This window comes from Notechis scutatus, chromosome 2 (assembly GCF_049901735.1).
Source record: "Notechis scutatus isolate UNSWTSFEM ecotype Mainland chromosome 2, rNotScu1.2, whole genome shotgun sequence".
Lineage (NCBI taxonomy): Eukaryota > Metazoa > Chordata > Lepidosauria > Squamata > Elapidae > Notechis > Notechis scutatus.
In genome coordinates this window covers 76,233,488-76,247,800 of record NC_142010.1, presented here as the reverse complement: position 1 = coordinate 76,247,800, position 14,313 = coordinate 76,233,488, and the positions used below count along the sequence as shown (strand labels likewise).

Below are 14,313 nucleotides of genomic sequence, written 5' to 3'. Positions count from 1 at the left end.
CTTATATTCAGATTAGAGCAGGGGTCTCCAACCTTGGCAACTTTAAGCCTGATGGACTTCAACTCCCAGAATTCCCCAGCCAGCTTGCTGGGGAATTCTGGGAGTTGAAGTCCTCCAGGCTTAAAGTTGCCAAGGTTGGAGACCCCTGGATTAAAGCAAGAATTCACCACTTGGTTCAAGATCTGTCTCAGTACCTGTATCTTTTTTTAATTTATTAAGTATCAGGTAATATCAAAACATTAACTGATAAAAACAATTAAAGGGCAGGCAAAAGCAGGAAAAAAAACATTAACATTATCTATCAAAAGGTCCAATCCAAAGAATTTTTCAGAGCCACTGAATCAATACATTAAGCCATTAGCAAAGACATCAAAAAAAGGAGTCGTTTTTGGTTATTCCAGCTATAACCCTTTTTTTGTACGTAATGGCAGAGGAATAGAGATGGGAAGTAGGATGTGAGGTGATATTTCCACAATGCAGAATGGAGGAGCTAGCTGTTTTTTGGATAAGGATAATGCAGTATTTCTCAATTTGAGAGTAAGAAACATTGGAATTATGTACCCAACAGTTCTTATAGGGACTTTAGCAGTGCTAAAACAAATAGCGGTTATGGCCGTTATTTCATTCATTTTAAAATAAATGTTTTATCCAGTGGCAGAATGTTAGGCAGAAATTTAAATTTAGGCTAGAATTTGTAGTAGATTAAAATACAAAGAGTTGATCTGACAATCTGGACAGTTTCCTAATCTGTAGTATCCACACATACAAGATAAAATCCAGCATCATGAGTAGACTTTGCTGGTCAATTGTGCTTTCCACTCATTTTCTTTCCTTTGAAGTCCTTTTTAATCTAAGATCTACTTGAGAGGAGTCCTAATCCTCAGGAGCAGAGTTTAAATATTCAAATCATGATTTAAATAAATATAGACTTTTGACTATATTTTCCCAACCACCCAGTAGGCATAGTTTAATTTATATGCTTTCTTTAATATTGATAGGAAATACTTTCCCAATGGCTACCTGATCAGCACATTCAGTTGAGAGATGAGACCAGTCCAGGAATATCCGCCTACTAAAAGTATCAGAAAAATCAGCTGATCACTGGGAAAGACAGGGCAAGGAGACGGGTACATGCTCCTGTGGTTTACAACATCACAGCAAGCTACTCAGTCCTTTGTGGCCAGATTTTCCACCAATGCTCAACAGCCTTGAAGAAGACCTGGGGGTAACTCATGGACTCCTTCTGAGCAAAATGGGTCTTATTTATTTGTTTGTTTATTTATTGGAATTTTTCAAACAAAAACAAAAACAATAAGAGAATAAAAATACGATGACAGGGATGATAGGCACATTAGTGCACTTATGCATGCGCCCTCTAATGACCACTTAAGTATGAAGTAATGTCCATGGAAGTCAATTTGTGACTGAAACTGTGAAAATGTGTAGCTGACAACTTTGACAACTCTATTACAGAAATCATATTTTTTTACAGTCAACTTTAAGAGTAACTTTTCACAGTTCATAAACTTCACAAATGTGGGTGTCTTCCATTCAGACCTTAAAAGGGCATGTCTCCAAATATACTTGCTGATGCTCCAAGGAAATAGTTTAGATTTATGGGTCCCAGTATCATTATTGAGGCTGTTTCTGGTTCTCTTCTTGCCTCTGGGTGGCATTTTTAGGTCAAAGGATTGAGACAGAGGGGTGAGATTATTGGGAGCTCTTTTCAGGAGCTGCTGGTTTGGACCACCTTGGCTCCTACTGATTTAATATTTTTAGCTTCTTAAAATATTGTTAATAAAAAGATTTGATTTGATATGCATGTAGTTTTCTCATTAACAACAGAAAAGTGGTTTTATCGTCTTCTTTCCAGTCTATTGTACAGGGCTGGGATTCATTGATGGCCTCTTATCCAAATACCAACTAGGTCCAACCCAGCTTTTTTTAGATAGCCATGGTTACATAGTACTGCCACCTAGTGATTATATTAAGGGAAAATATTTTATTAAAGAGAATATTAAACACCTTATTAAAGAGAAATGTATTGAAGAGTATGGACCATATGGTATGTCTTGCTACCTCCAAGAGATAAGAATTGCAGGCTTTTTTTCACTACATTCTACTGATTGGGTTAATATTAAAATAGACTTTTATTAGCAATAGTAGTAATAGCCAATACAAATGCCCTATTGAGGTGAAATTCAGCCTCTCAGTAGACATTGTGCTTGTTTGTTTCAGTTAGGAAACAGATCCTCTGCTTTTGGAGATGTTAAAAGGAGAATTCATTTATAGAGGAACCACAGAACATTTCAGAACAAAACCTTGGCAGCATACTTTGCAATGTGCTATATTCTCAAAAGCTTTACGTAATTACAGCATTTTGTTGTGAATGAGTGTCAGCATAGTAACACTACATTGTGAAATGGCTGGTTTCTTAGCACCTACCTAGTCACCTTGTCCTTATATTTTGATTTTTACTAGCAATTTCATGGATTCATTTTCAAATGAGTCACTTCTACATTAACAAGCAACCACACAAGAGGAATTTTCCCCCCCAAGATGCCATTTTCACAGAATGAAACTACGAAGAAGTCATGAGATTGCTTCTCTAAACTATTTTCAGAAGGAAAAGCTGTCTTTTTAAGTATAATGTCAGTGGGCTCCAAAACACAAGAGAGCCAACACAACACAGCTCCCTTGGCAACACACAAGTATTTACAGGTTCACTGCTCACTACCCAACTCTTCCCCCACTGGTACTCCTCCTCCTCCTGCTCCAACTATTACTCCTTGTGAGTCCTATTACTGGAGGACAGCATCTCTATATGCTTTATTTCCACACACAATCACCAGCTGCCTCCTGAATAGCTTTTATAATTAAGGTTTCTGTGGTGGCTGGGGAGAAGGCTTAAAAGGCAGGATAACTGCACGGGTACTAGCCATTTTCTAGGTAGCTTGCCTTCTCCCAGAAGCAAAATAGCTTACATATAATTTCTCCAAAAGGCAAAGATGATACCAGAGTGCAGCTGAGACAAATGGTTTCCTTTGTCATATATCTCTGCCGGGAAAGAAGTAGTGACTGAAAGGTATGAATTTGCATTTAAGGTTGCATCCCGTTAAAAAAAAATACTTCAACCTCTATTGTAAAGTAAATATTGGATTTAAGCAGTTAATCAGATTTTCAATTAGATTCAGCACCTTTTCTGCTTTATATTTTTGGCAGTTATTGTTTAAATTTAAAAGATTTCCTATGAAATGCAGCAATTTATATTACTTTTTTTTAGTTACAAGTGTCCATCAAAAAAAAAAAAAAAAGGTTAAGGCTTCAAAATGGTCCCATTTTCAAAACACGATTCCAGATGTAGACTGGAGCTATTATCTTCAACAGAGTTAAAGTTGGGAAAGATTTGCATACCAACATCAGCAATGGACTAGATGTTGAAAATAAAAGTTTAGTTCATTTTCCATTCTGGTTCTCTCTCAATTGTACTAACTAGCCTATAATTTATATCCCAACACTACAAACTTGAATTATCTCGGAATTTACATCTATGAAGTGTCAAGCAAAAGTTTAGTATCTATTAAATAATCCTGCTGTAAAGATGATTCAAGAGCACCAGGCCTGATGGTCAGTTAAAAAAAGAAAGAAGTCTTCAGTTTCTCAAAGACAGACTTTTTTTAAATGGTGAAACACTGTATATAATAGCCAAAATTAAGGGATGTGGCATTAACAAGCGAGCTGTGGTTATCTATTATTGAATTGGGTCATCATACAGACCACCAAGATGGGTAAATGTTTCTTGGATAGAAATTCTATGGCTGGTTTTCCCAATTTTAAGACCATTTATGTAACACCATGCATGCTTATGTCAGGCTTGTTATTCCACTGCATACATGCTTTACATGTCAGTCATTTCCACTGTGTAGTCAACAATATTTCTTGGGGGTCCTTGAATATTGTTGCCCAATCACATGTATGACATTTTCCAACCAATTTTTTTTCAAATAATAAACTAAAACTTTGTCAGGAATGATGATCAAAAGATTTGAGGCAAACGGCTACTTTCCAAAAGGACTTTTTTGAGAGAACTTTAGAAATTCAATGCACACAGGTCAATTTTGCACAGCAGCCTTTCAGATTGGAGGCTGAGCTCCTCATCTGGGGAAGCAGGCATCCAAGAAGACAGAGAGCTCAATCTATACGAAGAATGCAGCCATTTTCTACTTTTAACTACCAACATTATGCATTACCTCCAAACTCTACTTAACTGATAAGAGTCTTCATTTGCAATAGTTTTATTGCTTTAGGGTTTTATTTTGCACTAAGCAGTTTCATAGCAAAACAACTTTTAAGTGAAAAGGAATACACTAAAGAGCCTGTAGGATCTATTAGGAAGCAAAAAAAATAAAATAAAATCCACTCCAGACAGGGAGGATGTTTTTCATGTCAATAATTATTGAGAAGACTTAAAAGGCAAGTCAAAGATACACTTCACAGAACAGCAGTGATGACTGAATTTATAGAAGAGAAAAACAAATGAGAACAGAGATTTATTGGAAAGCTTTAATGATGATATACAACAGCCCCTATTTTACAGACGACGACCACGGCGACCACCCTTTCTGCGAGTGCTGTCTGAAGGAATGGGGGTAACATCCTCTGTGGAGAGAAAAATGTTACGTTTGGTTATTATTTTCACTCTGTATATACAAGTCCTCAAAAAATCGGAGGAGTAACATGGAAAATAACACTTTAAAAGAGAAAAAGGCAGCATTCAGAACGCAACATTAAGATGACAAAGTTTCATGAGACAGATTGTACTTCCCAATTTAAGTTTCTGATAATTCAGGATGTGAAAGTCCAAGAAAAAGCAAGTCTGCACAGGCTTTAAGAAACAGCTACTAGAAAACGCTAAGTCTATGCACAAAAGAAAGCATTTATTTCATTTCCAATGTGAAGTTTTTGTTTCAAAACTTCTGAGTGAGTTGCAGATGGAGAGAACTGAAGCTTGGAATATTTTGATTGTTCCAGGTTTGGGCTGAAACGAAATTTAGAGTGATTCTTTCTGCCTGTTCTGCATGGCTTGAGTTCCAAAACTACTCTTCCCAGAATGTGATCCACTTAAGTCCTTGTTTCTAGAACAACATGTCCAACCAGCAGTTCCAGTAATCCCCTGATCTTTCCAGAGTCTTCTTATGGGTCTCGCCCCTTTGCTGCCATCAGAGTTCTTGCTTCAAGCTCAGCATATCCTCTGTCTAAGCCCCACCGCCAATCTTCCAACATATTTTTCTTTCCGCCATCCCAACATATTTTTAGCTTTTTCCCATCACCTCTCCTCTCCTCACCACCACCACCCCGCCACCTCCCAAAGTGCCACATTTTGGCCTGGATACTGTGGCTGTACTATGCTGGGACAATTTGTCATGCTGTTCTCTGAAAGATCCAGCTGCAAGCATTTTCATGTTGTAACTAAATTCTCTATCTGAAGGCCTGAATTATCTGGATCCACTTTTTCTAATGTCTCGTTTCAGTATAGATCAAATAATTTTATCTAGCAAGAACTTTTTCAAACTATCTAATGCAAAATATTGAGATAAAGGAATGGGATAAAGAAGCAACTAGAAATGATTGCAGGAGGGACATTGTTGAAAATATCCTTCAACGGAAAACCTACCAATGCGCCCAATCTTCATGCCAGACCGAGCCAGAGCCCGGAGAGCTGACTGAGCTCCAGGTCCAGGAGTTTTTGTTCTGAAAAGAAAGCAAAAAATACATTAATAAAAACTGAAACTTGTCTTTAGGGTTCTTTTCATTTGGAGACATGGAGTCGTATCGAGTCAGCATCAGTGTAGCAATTATTATTTTCTTGTCGATTTATAACAATGATACAAATAAACAACATGACTTCAAGCTTTCTAGTTAATTTCTCTTAGTAACAGAGTGTCACACTAGATAGATGGTTGGTCTGATATAGCTTGGCTCTTTTTTGCCAAAAGAACTGCTATAAATTGTAAAGCTAAGATAAAATCAAAAGACAGGAAAACACTGAAAAGTTCTTCTGAACACCTATCTGGAATGTCTTTCAATGCAAGTACCTTCTGTACATTGTATTCAGTTTAGTATGCCTGTCCCTTTTTGCTTGTTTCTGCTAAACCAGTTCTAATTATTAGAACATCTATCTAACCCACTCCAATCTCAACTGGGTGACATGGCAAGAGAAGTTACAGGCAGTCCTCATTTAGCGATTACAACTAGGACCAGCATATTTTGAAAACATTTCAAGATGTTGCCAAGTGAAACTATTTATTATCATCGTGTTTCAGCTTCCCTTTGTTAACAAACCAGTGACAGTTGTAAATAGGAGGAAAGGTTATAAAGTTACTTTTTCATTACCACTGTGTAACTGCAAATGGTTGTTAAATGAGGCAGCCGCTAAACAAGGCCTACCTGTACATAAGAGAAAAAAAAACTAATGCAATTATATTCCTATCAGAGAAGTGCTCACAATTAGCTGGGGCCAAAGGAACAGACTGTTTTCATTGGCTTCTGAAAAGTGAAGACATTAAGGCTGGCCATATTTCTTGATAGAAGAAAATGCTATAAAGTGAGCGCTACAGAGAAGGCCTATCCTCCTTTCTGTGTGCATCACAAAGAGTGGGGATATTTAACAGACCTTCTTTTGATGAGTGAACTGATATGGACTGGGCCTAGTCATTTTTTTTTCAAGATACTACTTTTGCTCAATGCTACACTGTGTAAGTGTGGATGACTTTGAATTGGGCCCAGAAGCCTACTCACTACCAGTTCAACAACCTTGAAGTATTATTCTACACTGGCACTGGTGTCCTACAATAGTCTAGTCAATTTTGTAGCAGCTGCATCTCCTAGATTGTCTTCAAAAGCAGCCCCCACAAACAGTAAACTGCAGTAATTCAGCCTTATGTTGATCAAAGCACAAATGTTAGGGCACCCTATTGCAAGTAAGGCTGTAACTGGCTGAACTGAGCAGAGCTCAAGCTGAGAAAATCCATCCCATTGGCCACATTTTCTATCTGTTGCTTGAGTCAAAGTAAGAATTAAAGTAGACAAGCCACGCCTTCTTCGGGGAAGTGTGGTTTCACTTACATTAACCACTTAGATAATTGTTATTGGAATGTCCAGATATTTATTGACATCCGCATACTAGGTATTGATATTAGCTCAGGACTTCCAATAGTATTTCTAGCCTGACCAAGGTAGCCATGTATATCCAATGATGCCTCATCATAAATTTGTGGATGATCTCTGCTAATGGTTCCACATAAACATGGGATAAAATGCCAAATTCCCAAGGGCTTGAGCACTTGTCACCCACAAGCATCAACTCTAATTACTCATTCTGGTAGAAGCAAAATTAGTGTCCTAATCCTTGAATTTCCAGAAAGGTTCCGTGGTCAATAGTTTCAAATCTGTCTGAGAGATCTAATAGGACCAGTCCCTTTACCCAAGATTCCAACGAATGCAATCCATAGAACAACCAACACCATTCCTGTCTCATAGGCAAGGTTGAATCCTGACTGAAAAGGATCCAGATAATCCATTTCCTCTAGGATCTTCCTACCACCTTCTGAACTTTTCCTAAAAAGATACAGTCGAAGACAAGTAATAAAGGGTGGTTTGAGCTATGGAAGCCTTCTTTAGGACAGGAAGGAATTCCACCTGTTTCAAAGTACATAACTATGCCATTTCCCTCACAGAAACATTGAACCAGCTGCTCACATGATGCCTGGCTGCCCAAAGGAGCCAAGAATGGCATGGCTCCAGCCAAAATAGTAAACTCAAGCTACAGAAAACTCTATTCCACTGCAGTAAAACTAGTAAAACTCCATTAAAAAAAACCAAGGCTAGAGTATAAACAATAACACAACACCAAACCAGTGAAATATCCATGAATATCTACTATATTACAGACAGATATTTGCATTCAGATTAACAGGACATTCTACCAACTGCAGCTATATCTCCAAATATGATTCCACAGAATAATACTTTCCATTTTAAAGTCTCTCGGTAATACAAAATAATACTAGAGAGGTGTTAAATGCCTTTATTATTTAAATTAAAGTATTCTAAAGTATTGAAAAGTAGTACATATGAAAATATATGCACAAGAGAGAGATAAATGAAGCACTTGCTCCCCCCTTACCTATTTCCACCTGTAGCCCGCAGTTTGATATGAAGGGCAGTGATTCCCAGTTCCTTGCATCTTTGTGCTACGTCTTGAGCAGCCAGCATAGCAGCATAAGGAGAAGACTCATCTCTGTCGGCCTTCACTTTCATGCCACCAGTTACTCGGCAGATAGTTTCCCTGAGAAAATAAGAAGTGCATTATAGATGAACTTAATCCCAGACTTTCCTTCACCTGAGATAAAAAGCTATATAGTTAAACGTAACTCCTTTGCTAATTTGTCTTTAAAATACAGCATGAAGAAAACAATTCTCAGAGTTAGGATTAGAGTTTCTGCTTGATTGCAATACTACTACACCTCTTAGCAGAAACAAGAGTTTCTATACAAAGCGCTTCCAAGAGTAGTTTCTTCACCTAGGGTTCAGCTATGGTAATAAAACATCATACTCTGCTCCATGAAAGTTACAATGCTAAGTATGTATACATCCAAGTAGACAGAGTTTCTTTTAAGATCAGGCGAGGGGAATATTATAGGCCTTTTGACATAAGTAAGTCCTGACATCTTATTGCCAAGATCTCCTATTACAATCTTGTAAATAATATTATCCTTTCACAAGTAGAGATACTCACTTGCCAGACAGGTCAGTTACATGGACAAATGTATCATTGAAGGAAGCAAAGATGTGGCAAACTCCAAACACATTTTCTCCTTCAGCAACCTGTGGTCCCAAACTTATAACCTGCTCTTCCTTCTTTTCCTTACCCTTACGAGAAGGAGCCATTTCTGTACAAAACAACAACGCATTATGGAATAGACAGAATATTATAAAGTACTTTCTGTTGAAGTAGACAAATTATAAATATCAAAATACCAAGTTGAGGAAAGAGCCGCCCCACCATATATAATAAAGCTGATTCACAACTTCTAATCAGATACTTATGCTTAGCTATGGTGGGGATTATTTCCCACTCTGATCTCCAGTAAAGTAGCAAAAACCCTTTCCTAAACTGGGAATATGCTTCCTGTCTTGAGAACTGCATGAGGCATTAGTATTGTGGTATCAGCATGGGCTGGGCAACATCACCAAACCGTTTTGGAAAATGGTCCACAACTGATATGAAGTTTAAATACATAGTTAAGTTTGTGCTTAAGGGCCTCACTTTCCCCTTAAATCCATGCAAATTATCCAAAATAGGCCCCAAAACATAAGGTCCTCAACCTAAGCAGTCCACAAATTATTTGTCCCTGCAGTAAAGAGACATCCATTTCAGAAATATATAGAGTTGGCTCTTTGCATCGCACTTCAAGCAACTTGGTGGCTTTAAAAAGGAAGCAAGAAATGGGGACTTTCAGATTATCACATCAGTGAATTATAGCTTCTTCAACATAGAGTATGAATATTTAATTGTTTCCCATTTCCCTCTTTATATTATGTAAGTATATACCTACAAAATTAGAACAATGATCTGGGCATTTCTAGACCATCACTTCAATATTTAGTATTTTACTTATAAATTATGCTTCTTTGTATTAATTATGCAGCTGAAAATTAAAAGTTTACTAATTTTGGAGGCTACGTTCGCACATGAAGACAACAGTCAAATAGTGTTCAGTGAAAAAAAATACTGAAGTTTTAAACAAAAGGACTGCATTGTAATTAGGGAGAACTTACAACACTAATGGTTGCTCCATCTAATTACCCACTGAATAATTAAAGAACAGGGAATTATATATGCAAAAACATATGGATATACAAGAGTGTATGGATACCCAGGTCGCAGTCTCATGGAAAATCTAGCAATTTCAATTTTCTGATAATCATGGATTTGGATGAGAACTTACCATACCAAACAAGATCAAAAATAAGATGTGACTTGGACCATTACCTTTACAATAAGTAGGGTATACTGCTATAGTTAAGATTACTTAAATCTCATGGCTTTCAGAAAGACTTATATTGCCACATTTGCTGCAAAGGCATTGCAACTGTAGCAAGGTACATGGCAGTTTTAAACAAATCAGGGTGAACTTCAATGAAATATCCTATCAGATAAGACTTGAATCTTGAATTTTTGCACAGCAGAAACAATTCCAGTATTAAACCCACGTGTTACATACAGGCTTAGAAATATTACACCCAGATACTAAAAAAAAAAAAAATCCCTGGAGTTTAGTCAATGCAACGATCTTCCCTGCTCAAAACTCCTCTACCTTCAAAAAGGAGGAAGACTAGCTAGCACTTAAAAAGGCAGCCACACAAACATGTTTAACTAGATGGTTTTGGCCACAGGTGTCAGCCTCAGCTCTTTATGGATGATGCAAGTAAAAGCTATGTACGTTTCATCTGAAAGATTTGTCTCCGAGGGAAAAGATACCCAGCTTACAGGGAACATTCGCGAAGTTGGGGGAAAGCCTGTTGATAAGGCCCAAACCTAAAAAAAAACCAAAAAACCTATCCGGGTGATACGGGGTTTCAAGAGAGGCCTGTCCAACCACCCCACCGCCCGGGCCTCCTTAAAACAACGGATCCCTGTGCAGAAACAAAGGGCCCCGAACCTCGCCCTCCCTTGCCTTCCGCGCGCAGTTAGGGGTGAGGAGCCGGCTGACAGCACCGAGGGGAGCGGAGAGGGCCGGATCCGCGAGGATGGAGGTGGATAGGAAAAAAAAAGGCCCCACCATCCACTTACTCGAACGTCTCTACAGGCGGCAGCCAGCACCGGAAAGGAGAGAACAACGTCACGAGGGCAGAGGTCACGCTCTTCCACCCGGAAGTGCTACCCGAGAGGCGCTACCGGCGGGGAGTGTCACTCCTACGAAAAGAGACGGTCCGAACCTTCGTAGAAATAAATGGGCACGCGGAACATTTAGGGGAGCGTTTGCTGTGCGGAAATGGCGACCGAGGCCTAAAAAATGTCTTCCCCTCCTGTAAGAGGAAAATAAAACTTGCATACTCGCTTCCGTTGACCGGGCGGAAGCTTTTCCCGCCAGACGTTGGGCGTCTCTTGTGACGTCAGCCGGCTCTAAAAAAGAAAAAAGTTGATTTGAATAAATCGGGTTGCGCCCGCCCTCGAGGATGGGATGAACCAATAGAAACGGCCTTTCGCTGTACGCAGGGTTCTTTATGCCAGGAGACAACGTGGGAGGATTCTGTCACCACGAATTGATAATGGGGTATAAAGTCAAGAGGTCTATTTGGAGCAGAGGTCTCCAACCAGGGCAACTCTAAGCCTGGCGGACTTCAAGGTAGACCCCCCTTTAAGAGGTCTGTAGGGGCGTGCAGATGCCTACCATCCGTCTATTGTTTCTCTTTTTTTTTTATTTTCTTTATTTCATGTACAAATATGTATACACTTATACTTATTATCGAAACAATAAAGAAAAAAAAAAAAAAAAAAAAAAAAAAAAAAAAAAAAAAAAAAAACTTTAAGCCTGGCGGACTTCAACTCCCAGAATTCCCCAGCCTGATTTGGAGTGACTGCCCCTCATTTTAAAAGAAGCGTCTCTTCTGGTGATTAACTCTGACAGTTCAGAAGATACCAGGCGAAGCAAATGCCTTTGGGTTCTCTGCCTAGCCCAATGCTTCTCAACTTTGACAACATTCAAGATAAGTGCACTTCAGCACTCAGAGTTCCCCTGGGAGCATGCTTCCTTCTAGCCAGCAGCTCTGATTGCTGGGAAATGCTGGGAATTGAAGTCCATACATCTTGAAAGTTGTCAAAGTTGAGAAACATTGATCTGGCACATGAAATGCATACATTCTGCGTTTACACCAAGCAACATTAGAAAGAAACATTACAAAATGTACAGTCGATTTCCCATTTGGTTAACATTTTCGTGGTGTCAATTATAAAGATTGTAAAACGTAGTTCTGGTTCTACAATCTGCCTCTTTTTAAGGATTCTGATAAAATTCTCATCATTTGAGGTATATTACAAGTAGCAGAAATACGAATAAATACTGTATGTCAGCAAAGAAATATAGAAATAGCTTTTTGCAACCTGGATTTGGTGGTCTTTCACTAACATTATTATTATTATTATTATTATTATTATTATTATTATTATTATTATTATTATTATTATTATTATTATTATTATTATTATTTAATAATACATTATTAATCTAAGTGCTATTGCTATTACTACAGTATGGCTTTGCATTGGACATTAATACCCTGATATGAATACTTAGGGATAGTTATATTTTAAAATTGAACATCAGTTATGAAAAGCAAAATTAAAGGAATTGGAAGAGAAACATACAATATACAGTAATAATATGAAACTGAAAAATATCTAAATGTAGACATAAATTTGACCAAAATATGGTTTTTAACTAACTTTTTAAGCAGAACAAAACCAGGTTCATGTGGTTAAAACAGTTCGGAGTTTTGCAAAATCCTCTCCCACACACAAATATATACAGTAGTTGGAGACTGTATCACATCTTTGCACTGTTTTTGACCACCAGGATAAATGGTGACATAATAATCTTTGTCTGTTTCTCATTTGACCTATTGCTACTTTTCACTTCAAATATAATAAATGTCTGTTACTATTCACTGATAACTGGATTATGATCATAATCTGCATCCAAGACAACTATGTGGTGAATGTTTTACTTTTTTTCAATGGATCATTCTGCAACTTAAGTACTGAATTCTTTTAGTTAGACAGTTGTTAAGTGAATTTTACCCTATTTTGCGAAATTTCTTGTCTCATTTGTTAAATGAATCACTGTAGTTGTTAAGTTAGTAACATGTTTATTAAGTGAATCTGTCTTCCCCAATGACTTTGCCTGTCAGAAGGTCGCAAAAGGTGATCACATGACTTTGGGACACTGCAATCATCATAAGTATGAACCAGTTGCCAAGCATCTGAATGTAGGTCATATGACTATGGGGATGCTGCATGGTCATTAGTGTGAAAAACAGTCATAAGTCACTTTTTTCAGTGCTGTTGTAACTATGAATGATCATCGAATGGGTGTAAGTCAAGGACTACCTGTACTTGAATCTGTTGGAGGCAGTTATCCAGTTCGGGACTAAATTTCAATACATTATCATTATACATCATTATGACAGGTTGTTTGGAAGATATAGGGGATGTCACAACACAGTATTGTGGGCTACAGGGCAGTAATAGTTTAAAACTCGGTTCTAGCAAGGTACTACCTCAACTTTGCCTATGGCTGGGGATGTGCTTCCCCAGGAGCTGAGGTACTCCTAGGTTACTGGAACAGCAAGTGGAAACTGAGACCGGGAGGCTTTGTCTTTTCTGCGATGTGCCAGGTGCAACCATTCTTGGTGGCACAGTGGTTAGAATGCAGAACTGCAGGGCTAACTCACTGCTCACTCCAACCTTCCATCCTTCCAAGGTGGGTAAAATGAGGACCCAGATTGTTGGGGGCAATATGCTGACTCTGTAAACCACTTAGAGAGGGCTGTAAAGCACCATAAAGCGATACATAAATCTAAGTGCTATTGCTATTGTCGAAGCAGAAGGCACTGGCTATACTTCCTTATCACCAAATGAGTTTCAATACTGTAATGCATTCTAGATGGGCCACCTGCGAAGACCTCCTGGAAACTATAGTTGGTACACAATGCATTAGGCTGCATATTAATCAGGCTAACAATATTGCAGGGAGTTTGTCTCCAAGTTATAATTCAAAGTCCTGGCAAGGACCTTTAAAATGTCACGTGGCTTAGGACCATGGTTTCATGCTGCCTGCTCAGTGTGCCGATGCAGAGTGTTTACGGAACGTCTCTACCAGCCCCAAAGTTTATTAATACTCTTTCTCCTGTTGAATACCCTACCCCCATATCATCTCTTCTCATACTCAGAAAATCTTAAAATATGACTTTTTAGATGAACATTTGGGTACTTAAATGTGATATACCTAAATTAAGACGAACTCAGCAATTTGTGTTATTTTATGGTTTTCTGATGCCACCACTGTAGTTATGTTAAATCTATATTGATAGTATATATTTATAACATACACATGTCTAATACATTTAGATTTTAAAAAATATTTATTATACTGTAGGCCAGGGGTGTCAAACTCAAGGGCTGGGGGCTGGATCCGCCCTGTGGGGTGCTTAGATTTGGCCCATGGGGCCGCCCAAGAAACAGTGAAGGAC

The 14,313-nt window shown here is 38.3% G+C and overlaps 1 protein-coding gene across 2 annotated transcripts; it reads right to left on the bottom strand.

The window, feature by feature from the left end:
- Positions 1-4,549: 4,549 nt before the first annotated feature.
- Positions 4,550-11,142, bottom strand: RPS14 (ribosomal protein S14). 2 transcript variants are annotated; one of them, XM_026686191.2, is made up of 5 exons: positions 10,856-11,142; positions 8,798-8,951; positions 8,186-8,347; positions 5,675-5,751; positions 4,550-4,659 (listed from the first exon to the last, which is right to left on the bottom strand). In XM_026686191.2, the coding sequence occupies exons 2-5, from the start codon at positions 8,947-8,949 to the stop codon at positions 4,592-4,594; spliced, it is 459 nt and encodes a 152-aa protein (XP_026541976.1). In that variant the 5' UTR covers positions 8,950-8,951; positions 10,856-11,142; the 3' UTR covers positions 4,550-4,591. The 2 variants fall into 2 exon arrangements, with proteins under 2 accessions (XP_026541976.1, XP_087811294.1); XM_087955168.1 differs by having other exon boundaries at positions 10,725-10,867.
- Positions 11,143-14,313: the final 3,171 nt, after the last annotated feature.

Bases quoted from the DNA above. Each gene is read 5' to 3' on its own strand.
- RPS14 (XM_026686191.2), bottom strand. From the start codon at position 8,949: ATGGCTCCTTCTCGTAAGGGTAAGGAAAAGAAGGAAGAGCAGGTTATA. The intron at 5,752-8,185 runs GTAAGGGGGGAG...CTTTCTTTTCAG, and splicing joins CGGGCTACAGGTGGAAATAG to AACAAAAACTCCTGGACCTG. The intron at 4,660-5,674 runs GTAGGTTTTCCG...TTCTCTCCACAG, and splicing joins CATGAAGATTGGGCGCATTG to AGGATGTTACCCCCATTCCT.